Raw genomic sequence first — 20,449 nt, forward strand, 5'->3', positions numbered from 1 at the left:
CAGGGCCGCGCTCGCAGCCGGGCCCGCGCTGACGCACTTCCAGCGCGGCGGGCCCGGAGCGCCGCGCGTGTGGCGGCCGCCGCTGCCCCGCGCGTTCCTTCCCCCCGCGCTCGCCGCCGCCATGGGCCTGACGCGGCAGTACCTGCGCTACGAGCCCGCCGCGCTCTTCGGGCTGGTGGCCAGCGCCAGGGCCGGCGTGGCCTTCGTGGCGCTGCGCGGCGAGCGGGGCCGCTACGTGGCCGTGCCGGCTTGCGAGCACGTGTTCGTGTGGGATACAAGGAAAGGAGAGAAGGTGGGACCCGGGATGCGGTGGTGGGGCAGGGCTGGGGTGCGGCGTGCGGGGCTTTTAGGCCGCCTGAAGCGAAGCGGTTTGTGCTACTGGGCGGCTTTTGCAGGGAAGCGACACCTCCACAGTCTCTCCCCCTCTTGGGAAGGGTGAGCACAGCGTGAGGTTTGGTTATGATGCGAGTCTGCAGCTCCAGCTTCGTCCTGGCCCATCATGCTGTTGTCTTCCAGTTCCCCAAGCTGGTCACTGGACGAAAAGGATTCCTGCATAGTGTTACCTCTTGAGTAGTCCAAAATACAGTGCAATTTTTGATGCTTACAAGAAAGTCTTGATTATTACAAGAAAGTAATCGGTTATTTCTGTTTAAGGGATTTATAAGGTTTATATTTGTTGAAATCCAACAGGTAGCACCACCACACATAGAACAGAGGAGGCTATGGATGATTGGGATAATAGATATCTGGAATGCAGCAATTCTCACCTTCGTTTTCTTTTGGTAGTAATTTGTAGCCATCCGTTGTTAGAGGGAGGGATTGGTGGTCCTGCTGCTCTGCTCTTACTGTGAGAGTAATTTGTTTTATCTTGACTTGGTCCTGCAATGGCTGAATCTCACGGTGGATCCCTTGACATTTGCCTCAGGACCTCAGTTGTGGAAGAGCAATTGCTGTCACAATAACTGGAAAGCTGCTTCCTGTTTAGCTGGCTGTGTGAATGTTTTTGGACAAATCAGGAATGTCACAGAGTTTGTGGTTTGGCTTGGAACTTGGCATTCCACGTAAAAGTTGTTTCCTCTAGGGAGGTTGTGAGTTGTAACTTTAAGAACTTTGCCACACACTGCCTCCTGTGCAATTCAGAAATCACTGTAAGTACTACTGTCCATACAAACTGAAATCTGGTTTTGTTTCACAGCCCCTGGAGTGCTGACTGCTGGTATGCTGTTTTGGAGATGTTTGTATCATTCTCAAGTTCTTGTGCAGTCTGTGGAAAAGCAGCTCTGTCCTATACCCGAGAAAAGCCAGGCAAGAGTCAGGAAGAAACTTTCCAGCTTTACTCTCAAACCGTGTTTCTTGCTCTCTGGCACTTAATATATGGGGGCAGAAATTTCAGGTTGTGAGTTCCAGGGCTCATTCTACACCAGTTTCCTGTGTGATTATGAGAAATTGCTTCCCTTCTAGCTGCTGTTTGCCTTTGAAAATGGGGTTAATGACACTGTTTTTTGGTACAGGAAGTTGAAAAATGAACTTATGGAGTGGCAGAAGTGCTCAGCTGGAAGTTCAGGAGAAGAGTAGACTATATTCTTTCTGCTGTGCAAGTGTCTGACTCTGACATGTCATTTATCAACATTATACATGTTTTGTCTCCTAAAAATTGCAGGTTCTTATCCTTAAGGGTCTCAAGCAGGAAGTCAGTTACCTCTGCCCCTCTCCAGATGGGTTGCACCTGGCTGTTGGGTATGAAGATGGAGCAATCCGTGTCTTCAGCCTCCTAAGTGGAGAATCCACTATCACTTTCAATGGACACAGGGCTGCAGTTACAGCCCTGCAGTATGACCACCTGGGTGGCAGGCTGGTGTCTGGCTCAAAGGTGAGGCTTTCATATCTGGACCATGGCCCTTTCACAGAGATGCCCCATGGGGAAGGCTGACCTGCACTAAAATGTTCAGTATTTTAAGTGTGGCCTCTGCCCATAGCCAGAGGTTGGCAGTGAGAGGAGCTGAGGACAGTGATGGAGCTGGGGAGCCCAGGGCTGGGTGAGCAGTAGGGTACTGGTAGAGCTGTTGAAGTGAAGAATCTTGTGAGATCAGGAATAGGAAGTGTTTCAGGCTGGGACAGCAGTACATTTATCAGTCTGACTGCACCTTTGGGGGAAGCAATGTCATGTGCATTAATAATCCTTGAGATTCAGAGTGAGAAAGTGTGCTCTTAGGTAATCTTTTCAGTCTTATGGCAGAAGTTTTGCAGAGACAAGGGCCAGTCCCATGGAGACACTCTCTCTGTTCCAGGATACAGAAGTCATCGTGTGGGATGTCATCAATGAGAGTGGCCTGTACCGGCTGAGGGGACACAAGGATGTCATCACTCAAGTCCTTTTCTTGAAGGAGAAGAACCTGTTGGTCACCTGGTGAGCCAGACAAAGAATAATTGTTGATCAGGAAAGCAGGCATGGTTGTACTTGCAATTTAGACATCCTGTGTGCTACAGCCATTCGTATTTTCCTTCTTGTCTCATGATACCTCAGACCCACCAGCATCTTTGAATGTGATTTTGTCACATCCACATATTTTTTGAGTCTGGTGCCTGAATCCAAGTCTTAGAGCAACTGAAATGGCCATGCTGAAGAAAGTGTTTGGAAAAGGATTTAACTTCTTGGTACATCCATCAACTTAAAATTATTGTAACAAAGAATAGTGATAATGTGTTTATTATGTGTGTAACCATTTTGGGGTTTTTTGTTGTTCATCTTGAAGAATTGAGCAGCCTTACCTTCGGTATGAGTAATTCACACAGCAGTGTGACAGAAAAATTGCTTCCTTGTAAGCTGTAAATACATGAATTAAAAGATGATAGGGTTTTTTTAGTTGATTTTTAGTTATTCAACTAAATGAGCTGCAAGTTGACTGAGTCCCTTTAATAGTAAATGGTTGACAGGAGATACTCTTGCTGAAATATCAGTCAGTAATTTTTTACTTTTTAATATTCCATTTACTATCTTAACAGAAAAGTGCATGCAATCAGTTCAGTTTAGAAATAAAACAAGTTTCTTTGGCTTTTTTTTTTTTCCTCAGATGAAAAAAGTAGTATTTTGGTTTGGTAGATGACATCCATTTCTTAATGCAATTTCAAATATTTGCCAGGTCAGCTTCAGTGACTTGATAGATATCTTTTTGCAGTATTGCTGTACTTTGTTTTTGTTTGGCTTGCAAAATTCAGTGTTTGAGCAGCTGCTCTGTGATATGTTCTGACGTGTTTTAGATTTTTTTGCATTTCTACCACTTAGAAAAGTGGTGAGCTCTGGAGTTTTTCGTCATGTCTGAGTTTTTCTTTTTGTTCCAGTGCCAAAGACACACTGGTGAAATGGTGGGATCTGGACACCCAGCACTGTTTCAAAACTCTGGTTGGACACCGAGCTGAGGTAAGGGGATGTGTGGGAGCTGTTGGGGTGGAGGGACTCGGGATGTCATGGCCCAGGCTGTGCTTTTCTTGCTCTCAGGATTTGTAAGCTGGCACCATCATACATTTTTTTACCTATCATTAGGCTTTAGGAATGAGCAAATGAGAAACTTTCAAACATTCCAAGAGCTGTCATCGGATGCAGTGGGTGACAATTCCCATACACATGTCCCCAGAGGAGGTCCCAGCTAGATCCAGTCTCTGTTTGGCTGCTGTTTAAATAAGTCAATTAAAGATGCTGGGCTTTTGTTATGATAGTTAAAGGAGTCAATTCCTCACATTGTGCCTTTGGACAGGTCTGGGGGATGGCTTTGCTGTCCAACGAGAAGCGTCTGATCACTGGGAGTGCTGACAGTGAGCTGCGGGTGTGGGATCTTGCATACATCCAGGAGGTAGGACATTCCCTCTGTAACCCCTCAGAGCCCCCTGCCCAGCTGCTTGTCTTTGAACTGAGATGAAACTGGAACATGTTCAAATCTGATGATGGATGTTCTGGAAAACAGCCAGAGCAATAGTCTGGAAAACAGATAGCAATAGTCTTTGCTATCTGAGGAGTCCAGAAGCTGCTCGTGGGATGGGCTTTGCTGTTTCCTGTGTTTTGAGCTTTCAGGTGAAGCTGTGAGCACTTCCTGAACAAGATTTCCACAGTGTGTCAGATCTTCCTGCCTTCTGACTTAACAGCTAGAGAAGACAGTCTTGTGGGTGGATGATAATCATGGGAGCACATGGAGTGCTTGGTGCCTACAGGAATGCTGTAGGACACTCCAGTGTATGCTAACCAGTTGTACCTCCAGGGAAATGAAGTGTGAGACAGAAACCACAGCTCTTGAGGTTTAAGGTACTCCTTTTGTTGTTTTGTTTTTTTTTCCTGTGAGCAGGTAAAAGATCCTGATGAACCAGAATCCAAAAAAAGCAAAGGGTCTTCTTCACCTGGAGCAGAAGAAAACACTGAAGAGGATGAGACCTTAGAGTTGGATGAGCATCCTGAGGAAGTAAGATCAGTTTTCCATGCTGTCTGTGAGATGCTGTATCTAACCCCATTTGCATGGTTTATATCCTGAGTGTGATATTCAGCCTGTTTGGGAAACTCTGACAATTCTTGTCTTGCTCCATAACACCTTCCTCAGCAGCAGTTGCTGCCTCATCTACCTGCAAAACATCAGAGATATGTGTGCCAAAACACCCACAGATTTTTGCTCCACTGACAGTTTTTCTTTTCATTCTATTTGAGAAGGACTAGCAAATGTATAAATAGTGCTAATAGAGCTGTTTCATCAAACAACACAGAAATAAAATAGTTACTAGCTGGTTGGCAGCTGCTGAGTTCAGTGCTGATGCTCAGCTTTGCCGAAACGGAGAGGTCAGAGTTGCACTGTAATGAAATGTGGTGTGAGATTGGATTGCAGAAAGCCATTCCCACTTCTGCTGCTGCTGGAGACTTCACTGAATCTGTCTTTCTGGTAGAACTTTCTGGGGTACTGCTCAGATCTCAGACTGCTTGTAGTTGTGGTAGATTATTAATTAATTTTCCAGCTTCCTCTCTGGAAGATTTCTCTCCCTTCAATGCCCTGTTTAAGAGTCTCTGTTCTCACCATCTCTGCCTCTTTTGACTGAGCTTTGCTGTCTCTTAAATGGCAATGGTTTGCCAATGAAGTTGTTATTCTTCCACTGAGACTGCCAATGATTATTTTCAGCTTAAAGGCAACAAAACACAAGGAGATAAGTTTGTAGCTCACACAGATTCTTGTTTTGTCCCCTTATTATCCTTACTAGCTGTTCTACCAGGACCCTGTAGGTTCATTTCCCCCTCTCCTTGGCTTCTCTTGTCATCAGATTTCTGAGTTTGCTTGAGAAGATCACTTGACCATTCAGACCCAAGTTTGTTCCTCTTTCCCCGTAGCGCATCGTTAAGTGCAGCAAAGTTGGATCCATCATGCGGGAAGGGAGAGACCGGGTGGTGACTCTTGGCACAGACCGGATGGGCAAGTTTTTGGCTTGCCATGTGAGTAATGGGGGGCTCTGCTACTGAGTTCTAGACGAGGTTGGCAGAGACCTTGGGTACTTTCTGTAAGGGCCAGCCAGGGCTTTGCATACCTTTGAATTTGTTTGCTCTGACTCTAGGGAACAGATGCTGTTCTAGAAGTGTTCTCTGTCCTTTCTGAAGAGGAAATCCAAAAGAAATTGGAAAAGAAAATGAAGAAAGCAAGGAAAAAAGCCAAGTAAGTAATTTTTTGGATGCTCTCTGTATCCAGAAGACTCTAGAAAAGCTCTTAGGTTAGAAAAGCTCTTCAGTAGCATTACACAGTGGTTGAACTCCAAGCTTCTGGCCATTCTCTTTGTGCTAGTTGTTGTATTTTGTCGTTGCTTTCCCTGTGCATCCTTGATGCTTGTCTCAGCAGCACTGCTCCCAGAGACTAAGGAAATACCTTTCTGAGTCTTTCCCCTGGGGGAAAAAAAAATAAAAGCTAAAGTGTGCGAAGAAATGGACATAGACTGGGTTTTTCAGAGCTGCTCAACTCTACCTGACATTGGTGTTTATACTGCTTGGTGCATCAAAGTAAGTCCTTGGTAGGCAATGCAGGAATGAGAGTTTCATCTGAGAAGTCACAGTGAGTCTGGTACCTCATTTCCTGTTTTACAGCAGGCAGAGATACAGGTGAGGGCTTTCTTAATGTTTACTCTGTGTTAAGTGTCTCACTGCATATCCTGGCACTTAACAGGTGCCTCAGAACAGCCCTTAGGTGTGTTTTGGCTCCAGGGTAGAAACTAAAGCACAGGGCATGTAAATCTGGAAGTGCATTTTAGCAATGGCTGAGAGCTTTTGGTGAGTGATAGGAGATGAGCAGAAACTGATCTTGCTCTCAAACACAGCTTCTGTTGCCTGTTTTGTATCCATCTTTGTAATGTGCCTTGTGTTTTGGCTCCAGAGGAGGTTGCCTTTCTTAGGACAGTTTGTGTCTTTAGTAGTCTGCATACTGGCATGAACTTCGCTGTGCGCCCTATTCTTAAATGTTGTTAGCACGGCTGGATAAGAGGGAAGTTGTTTTCAGCAGGCTGAGTGGTTTCCTTGTGTTTTCTCTGTCACTGTGTTAGTTTGTGTTGGCTGTGCTGGGTCATTTGACTCTCCTCCCTTATCTGACATTTCCAGACAGAACTCTGAAGAGGAGCCTGAAAGGAGTGTGGAGCTGAGCCTGCAGGAGGAGATTCAGCGGGTCACTAATGTCAAAGCTTCTTCTAAAATCAAGTGAGTGGAAAGTCTGTTGTAGAGTCTGATCAGTGATTATGCAGCTACCTGGGGAGAGCTCTGCATGGCTCAGTGCAGGCAGAGGTGGAAGAAGTTTCCCCCTCAGCACATGTTTAGCGTGGAGCTGGGGAGAGGCCTACCATGATCTCCAGTCCATTTGCACCTCTGTGGCTCAGTGTGCCCTTGCTTGTTGGATGTGCTCTGTCTATATTCCTCTGTCTCAGTTGTTCTTGATATTTGATCCCTCCTACACTTTGTCTTGTTGCCCCTGTGTACAGCTCTGATTTTGTCTAATCAAACAGGTCATTTGACTTGATTCTCTCTCCAAAAGGAGAGCTGAAGATGGTGCTGCTGCTCCAGAACAATGTCATTGAGTTGTACAACCTGGACCTGTCAGCACAAGTCCCTCAGGCTGTCCGTGTGTCCAGGATAACCATTGGAGGCCACCGCAGTGATGTCAGGACGTTGGCTTTTAGCTCTGACAACATTGCCATTCTCTCAGCAGCTGCAGAGTCTGTGAAGATTTGGAACAGGTATGCAGTCCAGTTGTGTCAGTATCCCAGAATTCAGGGATGCTCTGTTAAGAAAAGCAGTGATAAGAAAGAGGGGACAATGGAAAGAGATAAAACAATGAATGAAGTAAAGGAAGTAAATAGAAAATTATTTTTCTTCTTTTGTTATTGGGGAAACTGAGGAGCTATAGATCTAAAATTTCAACACAAGGTCTAAACACAAAGGTCATACAGTACAGACTGTGTTCTGCTATGGGTTTTTTTCTGTTTTTTCCTTTTTAATAAGAGATATTAACTGTTACCCTAAACAAGCTGCTGCCTGTTCTTTAGGGCACCTGTGGGTTTCTTCACATCTTATCTGAAGGATCTAGTGTTAGACTGAGTAGGCTATTGCATTGATCTAGAGTGTTGTGTGTTGATGTAGAGTGTTGTCCCTGTGTTTCTCAAGTGGTGCTGATTTCAAGCTTAATTTCCTCTGAGCACTATCTTATAGTCCTCCCTCCATCCAGAATTGCTCTTTGAAATTAGGAGCTCTGTTCTCATTCACAACAGCAATAGGTCATGATGGTGGACAACATACTGGCATGCTTTTCTGGAAATGTTGTTAGAAGTAAGGCTGGATAGTGTTTGGGTCAATAGGATGGTGGTGGCTTATCTTCTGATCCCTGCTGAAAGACAGCTGTAGGTAGAGGCCACACTGGAGAATGTCTCACTGAGCAGACCAGATTCTGAGTGTGGTAAGAGGTTTTGGGCTCTGTCCACAGGTTGACCTTGCAGTGCATCCGGACGATGGAGTGTGAGTATGCGCTCTGCTCGCTCTTCGTCCCCGGAGATCGGCAGGTCATCGTTGGGACCAAGGTAAGGAGTGGCCGTCTGACCCCAGACTGCCCAGGTGTGGGAATGTGTTAGGAAAATGTCATTAAGGCAGCCTCACAGAAAATGTGTTGCCTCTCCTGATCTGGAGCACTGCTGCGTTCCCAGAGACATTATGGAGCTCTTGTGTCTGGAGCTGGACAGCAGTGGAGAGCTTTGGGAAGGCCTGATGGAGATCAGGAGTTTGGCCATCTGTGTGTAACAGCCACCTAATGAAGCTGGCTGCTGGGGACATGGGTGGCAGGTGGCTCTTCTGCCAGGAGCTATCATGAGTTGTGAGCAGAGGCTGATTCTTCCTCTGTGATGTCTTTTTCCCCAGACAGGGAAGCTGCAGCTGTATGACCTGGCTTCTGGCAGTCTGATAGAGACACTTGATGCTCACGACGGGGCAGTGTGGTCCATTGCTCTTTCACCAGACCAGGTGACCCAGCCATCCTTTTAAGTATCATCTGTTGCACATCTTTTCATGTAATTCCTTCCTATAGTACAGTATTTGCACCACTGATAGAAGCCTGGGAACCCCTCATCTTGGGAGTGTCTAAGAACTTTCTAGTGGAATCAAAACCATAGCAAGAAATAATCTGCCTGATATTCATCCACCCTACAGATTAAAACATAAGGCATAGATTTTGCCCTTGTTCTTAATGTAAAATGTTGGACTGTTCTTCCTTCAGAAGGCTCTGCTTGTAGGGTGGTGGTAAAGTGTGTGTGATCCAGTAACAGTGAGAGTCTCAAGTTGCCCACAAAACAAAAGCATATTGTTACTTGCAGCTGAGATGACTGCTTTCAATCCCAAAGTGTCAGTCCAGGTTTTGTTTTACATTGGGGTCTTTGTCTTAGACCTCCAAAATAAGCTAGAGCTTTTGAAATTGTTGTTGTTGCTCAGTCAATGCATGCTCTAACCAGAGCAAGTGCTCCTGGTGGTGTCCACTTAAACATTAATGCTGTAGGAATGTGGGACATTTCAAAAACCTCCTGTATGTTGGCAATTCCTTGCTATAGACTTTCTCTGGGTGATAGCAGCTAGTTTCACAACTAGTTCAAACTTCTGTTTTTCCCTACAGCATGGCTTTGTGACAGGAGGTGCTGATAAATGTGTCAAGTTCTGGGAGTTTGAGCTTGTGAAGGATGAGAGCAATGTTCAGAAAAGGTGAGAAGATAAACCTTGTGCAGGTTCCATTGTCACTGTTGGGTGCTTTGGCCTTTGCTGTGCGCTGCAAGAACTGCCCATGACATCTGTGTGGAACACATGGAGAGGAATGTGGGCTCAGTGCAGTTTTGTGAAGACCTGAGCTTAGCTGGAGAAGGGCATTTGCCTCATTCTGATCCCTTTTTGTGTGTGAATTTAGTGTCTAATCAGGCTGGGCCTGCAGATCGTTACTGTAAATGCAGCAGTGACGTTCATCAGCCATCAGAGCCTGCTGATCTCCAGTTCTGTCATAGTGAGGAATGAGGTGCTGCATGTTAGAATTCACTTGCTTTCCCAGGGTGCAGTGTGGGGCTTGTATCCATATCTTTTCCTAGCTTGTTTGTTTGGGATAACAGTTATTTGTTCCTCTCATTGCCAGGCTTTCCATGAAACACGTGCGCGTTTTACAGCTGGATGAAGACGTGCTGTGTGTGCGGTACAGCCCCAACCAGAAGCTGCTGGCTGTCTCCTTACTGGATTGCACAGTGAAGGTGTTCTATGTTGACACACTCAAGGTGCGTGACCGAGCAGGCTGTGAGGCTGTGCAGGAAGGGATGTAACTGTAACCTGCAAGATCAGGAATACAAAGGAAAAGTGTCTGTTTATTGTGGAGCACCAGTAAGAGCCAGAGACACCATGCATCCTGCTTCAGGGGCCTGTTTGCTGGCAAACCTGACAGAACCATGGCTGTTCCACACTGGGAACTGGAAGATCCATTTTTCATTTAAAAAGTGTTACGAGCCTGCAGGTGGCAAGGTTCATTCTAAACCCTGCAGACGTGGTGGTACTCCAGATCTGTCAGGCACTGTAAGGGTGGGGATGAATGTGTCTCACATGGTGTTAAATAGGGCATGGCAGAAGCAAAGCCTGTGGGAGGAGAACCTTCCTTGTGAGCAGTGTGTGGTGGGTTTGTGAGCTGTGTATTAGCATGGGAATGTTAGGGAGTGACACAAGACAGACTGGTGCTGACAGTTATATGGAGAGAAACAGAAATAAACTCCATAGGCAGTGGTGATTGGCACCAGAGTTAGCTAGAGAGCAAACAGAGCTGGCTCAGCTTGCTTGGGTACTTCCACCTTCTTCTCAGTTCTGCCCTCATGAACCTGCTGCTAACAGTGTTCAGGGCAAGAATGAAAGTGGGGCAGTGCTAGAAAAACAGCTCCTGAGGCAGAGCAGAAGTAGTAGCCTAGAGCTTGAGATTTTTCACACCTCTCTACACAGCATGTCTAACTAAGCCACTGTTGTTCTGCTTCAGTTTTTCCTCTCTTTGTATGGACACAAGCTGCCAGTGCTGTGTATGGACATCTGCTATGTAAGTATTGTTAGGCCTCTGTTATGTGGGGCTCTGGGGGATGTGGATGAGTGTGAGAACCTCTGCTGGCATCAAGGCCTCTAGGATAATGCTTTCTTGTCACCTCCTTGCCCCTGACTTAACAGTTTCTGGGTGGGACAGAGCAAGTCCCTTCTTAATCTGCAGTCCTGTGCTCACTGGAAGGGGTATCAGAGTTGGGGTCATGACAGAACTGACCTGGGGCATTTGGTGAGCGAGTGGAAAACAAAATGCTGTAATGGTTTCTTACACTCATTGTAAGAGGTAGAGCCTGCTTTCTGCTAAAGTTCCTGTGTGAGAGGAGCCTGAATACTTAGCAGGAGCAGAGGGCAGGTGCTGAGAGGGAGCAGCCTCTTCATGCCTGTTCATTCTTGGGCTGCATCTCGCTCTGAGGTGTCTTTGGAATGAGGCTCATTAAAGCCAAGAATGTCAAGATATAACCAAATACCTGCAGAGGCTCAGAGGAGGGCCAGAGTGCTGTCAGTGGGCTGTGCCAGTACCAGAGCGTGGGCCACTGGTGAGGGGGTGGAGGGATGAGGAGGCCATATTTCATACCTGAGTAGGCCAGGTGTCTGCCTCTCCGCTGTACAGAGTCACTGGGGCAGCAGCAGTTCCTCATGGGGCTGCCAGCCAGCTCCCCATGCCCTCCTCTCTCTTTGTTGCTCTCTAGGATGGGACTCTAATTGCGACTGGGTCTGCTGACAGGAATGTGAAGATTTGGGGCTTGGATTTTGGGGACTGTCACCGTTCTCTCTTTGCCCATGAAGACAGGTTAGTCAGATCCTGCAGCATCTCTGGGCTGTGGACTTGTCTCCAAGGGGTTGTGATCCAGCAATAATCCTTTTGTCCAGTATAGAGCAGGGGGAGTTCTGCAGTTTCCCTCAAGTGGGTAAATTTGAGCCTTTTTCTCTTCCAGTGTGATGTATCTGCAGTTTGTGCCCAAATCCCATCTCTTCTTCACAGCTGGGAAGGACAGCAAGATTAAGCAGTGGGATGCAGATAAATTTGAACATGTCCAGACACTGGAGGTAGGAAGTTTTGGAGTCTGTTGAAAGGAAGCATTATCCCTGCATGAGCAGCATTTTCCTCAGGGGTGGAAGTTGGGTGGTGTTAATGTCATATTTCTTCTGTCATCTATGCAGGGGCATCACCAGGAGGTGTGGTGCTTGGCACTCAGTCCCAATGGAGACTATGTGGTGTCAGCATCCCATGACAAGTCCCTGCGCCTCTGGGAAAGGACGAGGGAGCCACTTATTTTGGAAGAGGAGAGGGAGATGGTGAGAGTTGCATCTTTCCTACAAAAAATTACTTCCAGACTTGTTTTTGTCTGTCTTTAGTTGTGATTTTCTTACAGTCTTTGACATTCTCTTGTGCTCCTTTCAGCACAAGTGTGTTTGGGAAGCAGCTCAGCAGGTGGCTGATGTGGAGGGATGGAGAGCACTGCTCCTGTTAAATGCGTTTTGTCCCTTTTTCAACTGTGAGAGGTTCATTCTTTCTCAGTAGCAGGCCCCAGAGCTCAGGGATGCTGGAAAAAGCCCCTTCTATTCCATTTGAGCATGTATTGTGAGGAATCAGACTCAGAAGGACTTCAATAGGAAGGAAAGTCTGGAGGTCTCTGGTCCAACTCCTTGCTCACTGCAGGATAATCTTAAAGCTGTATCAGACTGCTTGGAGACTTACCTTGATACCTTGACATCTCCAAGGAGATTTTCCAGGCTGTCTGAGCACCTGTTCCAGTATTGAACCACCACTGGGGTTGACCAGTGTTTATTTTACGTATCCAATTGGAGATTGCCTTGGAACAATTTGTAACTCTTATCTTTTCACTGGATTCCTCAGAGAACCCTATCTCTGTCACCCCTTCGTAAGGTAGTTCTCAAACCATGGTGTGGGGGAAGGAGGCAGAAATGCAGAAGCAGGAGTGAATGAGAAACCTGCAATGGGTGTTTGGGGTGTTTTTATCCCAGCCTGTTTGCAAGAGCCAACCCACAAGCTGTACCTTGATGCCCTGTGTTTTGTAAAAGGAGAGACAGAGATAGCTCTTTTCCAGATTCCAGAAAAGTTTGTTTTGGGTCAAGTTTGAATAGCAAGGTGGGCATGAATACACGAGTAGTGAGTTACACATAACATAATTGGCACTTTTTCATGTGAGAGATGGCAGACCAGAGACTCTTTCCTTTTGCAACCAAGGACAACCCTAGGACTTCTCTAGATTTGTTCCCTCTGTGTTGTGTGACTGGTGAAAGGTGTGGTGCTGAACTGTGGTGTCTGTCTCAGCTTGGTGGGATTCTGAAGGGCTATTCCTGCATCCAGAGCACAGACCTGGATTTCTTTCTCTTTGGGAGATTCTTGAGTTCGGTCCCCGGGTGGGGACCAGGGACAAATGGGTGTTTTGCCACTGGCATTGTTGGTCTCTGCTGACTGGTCCTGGTTTTGCAATGGGCTGCATGAAGCCCTCCAGGCTGCCTTGCTCAAACAGTCTGGAAGAGACTTGCACCCTTGTCTTGCTCACCCCTGTTAATATGTTGTGTTCTCATCCTCTGTAGCAACGAGAAGCTGAATATGAAGAGAGTGTAGCAAAGGAAGAGCAGCCTGTGGTGAGTTGCACTGTCTGAATGTGTGTCGTTCTGACTGTACAAACCCTGGAAAAACTATTTCTGTAAGAGGCATAGCAGAGTTATCAGAGAGGATGGATCCTTTTCTTGCTTTGAGGAGGTCCAGGTGGGAAGGTGCTGCTGATCTGTGGCTGCTCCATGATGCAGTTGGCTCTGTTACTGTGGAAGGATGGAACTGCAGCTCTGTATTTTGTATTTTGTAGGTGGCTGGAGAGAAGCAAGGAGAGACAGGGCTGGCAGGAAGGAAGACCATTGAAACCATCAAAGCGGTAAGGCGGTGTTGCTCTGCCAGCGTGGCCTTACCAGTATCTTAAGGGGGGCTGTCATGGGGTCACAGCTTCAGTTTGAAGAGTAACCTGTGCTGTCACATAAGGGCAGATTGCCTCTGCCTGCAGGAGCAGTCTGTCCTGCTCCATGGTCAGCAGGGAGGGTTTTGACTCTGGACAGTCATACACCAGGAATTCTTTCCTCCTGAGAGGAATGAGATGTGGGGTTCCTGTAGCTGCAGCTGCCTGTCACAAGTGGGACAGGCAGAGCTGTTCTTGCCCTGTGGGGTTTGCATCCCAAAGGAGCACAGGGCAGCTGGGATGTTCTCAAGGCATCAGGCTTCTCCCTGAAAGGATGTGCAGTCTGGTGGGCATATGTGGAAGGTGGAAATCTATTGTGGTGCTTGAGATGGGAGATTGTACTAGGAAGGTGTGGGGGTGGGTAGTTCCATGGCTGCAGATTCAACAGTTTGGTGCTTTTCAGAGGAAATCTTTAATCTGTATAATCAAAATGGCCTGGCCGTGGCTTGTGCCTCAAAGGGGGCACTGCTTGCTGGGGCTGGTGGTCAAAGCAACAACTGAAGTTGCAGCAGAGAGCACCCAGGGCAGTGGGGGGATGTGGATGGTGTGTGACATCTTCAGGACACTACCTGTGTGCTCAGGGTGGTGGTGCAGTCTGGAGTAGAGGTTATCAGGGGATGTACCATGTGATGCTTTGTGTCAGCACCTCTGCTTCCACCTCCATCTGTCCAGATGAGCCTTGGCCTGGCTTGTCTGGTGTCACTCATGTGCTGTTCTTGCGCTGCACAGGCTGAGAGGATCATGGAAGCCATCGAGCTGTACAGAGAAGAGATGGCAAAACTAAAGGAACACAATGCCATATGCAAAGCTGCCGGAAAAGAGGTAAAAGACTGAGGAACGTAGCAATCCTGAGGTGTGCTGCGTGTATCCTTCCAGCTTAGGTGGAAAGGCTTAGCATGCAGATAAAGTCAGGACAGCTGGAAACAGCAGACATTTGCTCAATTCTTTTGGAGAACCAAATGGCACCATGCTCTGGGGCATAATTAGGGGTGTGTTCTTTCCAGTGATCTTTATGCTTAAAGTCGTAGCAGGATGTAAGTTTTGTCCCTGGAAGAGCGTGCTGCTGCAAGTTCACCCTAAAGCCTCATCTTTGCCTTCATCTCAACACTCCCTGCTAAATAAGGGGCTGTGATAGAAGTGGGAAAAGCGACAAGAAGTGGAAGGAAATTCATCCATGTTTGAGTTAGTCATATATGAGAATGAGATTATCTGGTGGCTGCACATGAGGCCTTCTGCAACATTCTGGGGAGGTTGGAGGTGTGGGAATTGCAGGCAGACACTCAATAAAAGCTCTCTTCTACTCTGGGTAAAAGTTTGCTCTGAATATGTATTTCTACACACATACACACCTGCCTCATTCTAACCCATTCTGTGTCTCCAGGTTCCCTTTCCTGTCAATCCCATCCTCCGTGCCTATGGAAATATTACAGTAAGTGGAATGCCCAGGCCACAGGCTGTAGTCCGTTCTCAGCTGCAGTGGGGCTGGTTGATTTGCTGGCTGAGCCAACATACTGGGTTGCTGTGGGGAAGGACTGCTTGGTTCAACCTTCTTTGCTTGTGCAAAGTGAATATAATTTGGGGTTTTCATGTTGATGGGGTCTTTTTTGTTATTTATTTTATTTTTTAGTATCATGCATGTGTGTTACAAAAGTTTAACCCTGTCAGGGTTAAACAACCCTGAATAAGCCATGACCGTATGATGTTCCTTATCATGAACCAGAGGTTTACAGTATTCTCCAAGATATGGGAAAGCTAGTTCAAACTTTTTCCAGGTTTATTTATGTGGTGTTGCTACACCAGTTACTGATTCTGTTACTATTCCTGCAGAGTTTACATTGAGAAATTCTGAATGGTATTCTCAATGCCCAGGTATTGCAGGCTAGAGCTTATTCACTCATGTCATACTACTACGCAACAGGTCTCACTAAATTCTGAGAATTTTGGCATATTACAAAACACACAGAAGGATGCATGGATTTCATTGATAAATAAAAATCCACTACTCTGAGTAGATTAGTTTTTGTTTTCCTGGTTTATTCCAATGTGCGCTCGCAGACTGTGTTTTCTAAGCATCCTGAGGAAGATCCTTCTTTTTTCACTCACTCGTCTTCATGCCATCATACAATGGGTTGGATGGGACCTTAAAGATCATCTAGTTCCAACCCCTCTGCCCTGGGCTGGAACACCTCCCACTAGACCAGGCTGCTCGAAGCTGTGTATCAGTGCCAGATGAAACAGCCTTTGTCTTCCTTCTAATTACCTGTAACCACCTTGCAAGAGCCCTTCTGTCCCTTCATCCATGATTATAGGTCTGTTTAATTATAAGTTGGATAGACTGAACAGAAGTGAATAAAATCCTGTGACTTAGTAGCTAGAAACATTTTTCTTTCCCAATTCCCAGCTCTGGTCTGCATCTGCCAAATGGTTTCAGCAGGTAAACAGAAGTAGCAGGAATTAAGTCTTTAGGAGATGAGTTTGTGTAAGATTTTATATATATGGTTTGTGTCACCAAGCTTTTTATCCAGTTTGTACAAGATTCATTGACATGAATTGAGATGATTTAGCTGGTTGAGTATAGATTAGATTTTTCACAATATACTTCACCAGTGTAGAGTACCCTGAGAAGGCTGAGGGAGAGCTTCTCAGAGTGGCAGCTGATTGAAGCTGAAGGGTTTCCTCTTTGTTATATTCAGCTTGATGCATCTGTCTCGCTGGATGTGACGGTGTGTTTTTAACTCTGTGAACTGGACCTTAGGGCATGTTGGTCCTGCAATGGTTCTTGTTAAGCAGGGCTGGTGTCTTTCCTCTGTTGCAGCCTTCTGCGTACGTGCTGGAAGTTTTCAAGAAGGTCAGGTCGAGGTGAGTCCCAAGAGCTTTATTGCTGAATAGATTTGTGACTGAGTGTTGGATTTCTAGGCCCAGGACTGGCTGGGGCCCTTGAATGGTCTCTCATATGAGGTATGGGCAGTGCTAGAGAGTCTGGAGTCACTGTTCCCGGCAGCCTTTTTTGGAACATGCATGGAATTGGGGAATGGGAAGTCTTCCTTCCACAGGGAGTGTGGGCTGAAGCTTGTGGATGTGGGTTGGCTGCTTGGAGATGCGCACGTATGTGGAGTGCAGTTTGGGGATGCTGAGGAGGGAAGGCTGTGTGCCTGCTCCCTGTGCCACAAGATGCCTGGGCTGTGCATCTGGTGCAGGTGTGGGCAGTCATGGACCATCTGTGAGGAATGCTTAGCACAGCTCAGTACCAGAACCTACCTATGTGGATGTGTTTCCTGCTCATGTGTAGCAGGGCAATGGCTGAGACTAATGCTTGTGTCCCTTTGCTTTTTCCCTTAGTGAGCTGGAAGAATCTCTCCTGGTGCTGCCCTTCTCCTATGTCCCTGATCTGCTCAGACTCTTCAATGAATATATTCAGCTGGGCTCAGATGTTGAGCTCCTGTGCCGAGCTCTCCTCTTCCTGCTCAAGTGAGTCCTTTATCTGCCCAGACAGTATTTCAGTATTTCTTCTAAGTCTCTGGGCCTGAAGCTCTGGGGAAGCATCCTTGAGAATAAACGTGTGGTCTCTGCAGGAGATGAGGAATCTCTGCAGCCCAGTGTGTGGGAATGAACTGATTGGATGCAGAGTGCTGACACGCCCAGATGGGGTTGCTGGTCCTGGTGGCCCCAGTCTCACTGGAGTGAAAGATCTCACATTGAGTCTGACGAGGCACTGTTGGTGGCACAGAGTCACCAGAGGGCCTGTGTCCTCAGAAAGACCTTCCCCTTGAACCACTGCTAAACTTCAGAAAACAGCTTTTCCAGATAAATTTGTCCATGCCTGTTACAGTGCTGGTCTGGGGAAGACTAATTAAAAGAAAAAGTATTTCCAGAGCATACAGAGGCTCAGGAGAGCGGCTTTGTGATGTTTCTGAGAAAATGCTGCAATACATCGCTGCCTGCTTTGTTCCCAGGATACATTTTGGGCAGATCACAAGCAACCAGACGCTGGTGACAGTGATTGAAAATCTGAAGAAAACCACCATCTCCAGAGTCAGTGAGGCCCGGGTGAGTGTTGCATCCTCCCCTGTTCCAGGATCTAGAATAATGGGATGAGACAATGTTTGTGAGCATGAATTGTCTGTGGTGTGCAGTGGGGAAGTTGGTTGTGGGTCTGAGCCCATTTAAACCATCCTCTTTTGCACTAGGCTGCCTTTTCTTTATGTTCCTCCTCATGTGAGAGTACCCAGTGGTGAGCTTACACTTGTGCTCCCTGCCTCACTTGCGCTTGGTTTTCTGATAGGTGTGTTTAGATCTTGGCTCACTAGTTTCTAAATATGTGGGAGGTAAAGTAACTCCCTGCTTCTCTTGGGCTTTTCTGTGGCTGCTACCTCAGTGCAGACTGTGCATTTTCCCAGAGGAAGCTTCAGGTGCCTGCCAGCAACTTGTCTTTCAGAAAATACAGTGCATTATAGCTGCTCTTAAGAGAGGACTGTAGGGAACTGAGTGCAGGACTGACTGTTCTCCTGCTTAGATGAAGTTTACATTTAAGCTAACGTTGCTTTCTTTAAATATGTGGATTGTCTTGTTTTCATCATCTTAGTAGAGAGTGGCCAGTGCAGAACTCTCTGCCCCCTAACAAGCTTGGGATGTGCCTCACAGTGTGGTGCTGGTCTGTCTTTGCAGGATGTGCTGGGATTCAACATGGCAGGACTCCAGTTCCTGAAGAGGGAGATTGAGGCGAAGGATGAGGTGACATTTTTTGCTGATGCTACTGAACGTTTTGAGGAGAAGAAGAGGAAGAGGAAGAAGAAAGAGAAGATGGTTCTTGCATTGCTCTAGCATTTGCTGCCCAAGACCCAGAGCACCTGGCTGGACTCATGTAACCTCACTGCTGACCATGGAAGTGTTCTTGTGGCTGAACATCTGTGATGATGTCCAGTGGCTGGGATGAAGTCTGTCCCCTCCCCATGTGGTATAACCCAGCATGTGAACCCAACTCAGAATGGTTGTCTCTGAGATGGATTCTCTGTAGTCTGCTGCAGATGGATGCATTTGGACTCTTTCTCAGGTGGATGTCAAAGGCTCTTCCTCCAGTGGAATACCTGTTAGAAATGGAGTTGATTTATCCTGAGATCAGCTCCTTCTGGCAGCATTGATTCAATGGAATCCAGCACATGAACTGCTGGTGAGACCATGCCCTGTCCAGGGAAGCCAGCTGGCAAGATTTTTCATGGTTTTGGCACCTGCTGGTGGTTTGTGGCCTCGGGAAAAACCTCTGTGACTTCTGCTGAAGTGTGAGGGCTTGATTTACAGCCACTCCCTCTTTAGTGGGACAGGGAGAAACATGGCTGCACTCTATTAAAGGCATATTTATATTTGTTTTATGAGACAATTTTGTTCATAGTGTTTTGTCCTGGTATTTCTTTTGTAAATCCTCAGCTGCCTTGGCCTGTGTGTCAGTTTTCAAAGGATTTCTTACAGAGAATAAAATCAGTGGGAGCAAATGAAAGGGCTGCCATCCCAGACTGTGTTTTTCTGAGAGCTGGCAGACCAAGTGTGAGAAGCCTGGATTGTTTGCCTTGATACTTGCTCCAGGCTTTAGAAATGGCACTGATTTTTTGCATAGTTGTACTTCTGCTGTATCAGATAAAATGATTTATTTTCACAGTGAGGGCAGTGGGGCAGAATAAAGTGAACAAGTCTCTGCTGCTGTTGTTATTAATTTACAGCACACGCTGTGTTTTTTTACCAGTAGTCACAGGTTTGGGATATGTGGTGGGGGCTACTTCCAGGTACTTTGCTGAGTGTTGGGCCTGACGTAGGTACTCAAAGCTGAACTTCTAACTTGAGTTTCTTATGGGTTTTTAGTTGCATCCCAGTTGTGGCTGACTGCTGTCTTTGACTTAGGTTGTCTATTACCAGCAGTTATGCAAAAGGCCAACAGTTCAGTTGGTCAGTCTCTAGGCAGCACCTCAGGTGTAACAACCATGCCTCCACTGTTTGTAAGTAACTTTGTCAGGGGATGATTGTTCACTTGCCTCTTCAGAGTCTGGGTAATTTACACATTGTGCTCCATTTCCAGGTGGGGCTCAGACTGTAGAAATGGCAGCCTTCATACAGCTCTGCCAGTTGTTTCCAGGTGCGCCTATAATTTTGTATTTGTCCAGATATGGATGAAACTTGTGATCAAACAGCTGCACTCAAACATGTCTGTATCCTGACTTATGCTGTTCTATTTAATTTTATTCCGTTCTTTTCCTTTACTACTCCCAAAATAGACCCTCATAAGAGGGGTTATGATGGGGAAGAGGAGGCACTGTAGGGTGATAGGTTTTGTTGGTAAAGTCAGCTGACATCTGTTATCCACATCAGCTGCTGCTGAAATGGGCCAGCCCGCTGGAAAAACAAATGTTACAGATGGAGAGGTGGCTTGTGACACCAAAGTGCACCCTCAGCTGAGGTGACTGAGGAGAGATATGCCAAAACCAGGTACCAAAGGGGGAAGGCTGACTGTGCCTCTGTTTATCCTAATAAAAGGAAATAGGTGTTATGGATGCTGTGTAATGAGCTGCTTGCTGTTTGATCATCCCCTGGGAGGCCTGGGAGAAAAAAACATGGCCATGGGCACATGAACTCAGGGACTGATGAGAAGGATGTAAATGGTGGTATAGAAGAGTGGCTTGGGATGCAGAGTCATCTTATAATGATGACAGGTATCCTCTGATCCAAGTTGGAAGAGGTGGAATTCCTTGACCTTTGTCTTGTTTGCTGTCACTGGTATTAGGGAAGAATCCTTGGAGAAAAGGTCTTTCAGGCGTGGGAAAGTTGTTGTTCTCTCTCCCTAGCTGCTGACAGGCTGCCCCATTGAAGTTTCCCCCGGTTCTCAGATTTGTATCACTTG

General features: G+C 46.6%; 1 protein-coding gene across 1 annotated transcript; it reads left to right on the top strand.

Annotated features, from left to right (window-relative positions):
- Window positions 1-35: 35 nt before the first annotated feature.
- On the top strand, window positions 36-19,254 carry WDR3 (WD repeat domain 3). Its single transcript, XM_039559806.1, has 26 exons — window positions 36-292; window positions 1,661-1,870; window positions 2,289-2,407; window positions 3,340-3,418; window positions 3,753-3,848; window positions 4,335-4,448; window positions 5,357-5,458; window positions 5,578-5,675; window positions 6,605-6,700; window positions 7,003-7,233; window positions 7,977-8,070; window positions 8,405-8,506; window positions 9,150-9,235; window positions 9,654-9,789; window positions 10,530-10,586; window positions 11,275-11,375; window positions 11,521-11,632; window positions 11,747-11,881; window positions 13,151-13,201; window positions 13,423-13,488; window positions 14,296-14,388; window positions 14,948-14,995; window positions 16,382-16,425; window positions 16,906-17,034; window positions 17,520-17,613; window positions 18,232-19,254. Exons 1-26 carry the CDS (start codon window positions 122-124, stop codon window positions 18,385-18,387), a joined length of 2,820 nt encoding a protein of 939 aa, XP_039415740.1. The 5' UTR covers window positions 36-121; the 3' UTR covers window positions 18,388-19,254.
- Window positions 19,255-20,449: the final 1,195 nt, after the last annotated feature.

This window comes from Corvus cornix, chromosome 1, assembly GCF_000738735.6.
Source record: "Corvus cornix cornix isolate S_Up_H32 chromosome 1, ASM73873v5, whole genome shotgun sequence".
NCBI classification, from domain to species: Eukaryota; Metazoa; Chordata; class Aves; order Passeriformes; family Corvidae; genus Corvus; species Corvus cornix.

Excerpts from the sequence above, each read along its gene's own strand:
- WDR3 (XM_039559806.1), top strand. The coding sequence starts at position 122 with ATGGGCCTGACGCGGCAGTACCTGCGCTACGAGCCCGCCGCGCTCTTC. Across the intron at positions 2,408-3,339 it reads AAGAACCTGTTGGTCACCTG|TGCCAAAGACACACTGGTGA; the intron begins GTGAGCCAGACA and ends TTTTTGTTCCAG. Across the intron at positions 14,996-16,381 it reads GTGCCTATGGAAATATTACA|CCTTCTGCGTACGTGCTGGA; the intron begins GTAAGTGGAATG and ends CCTCTGTTGCAG.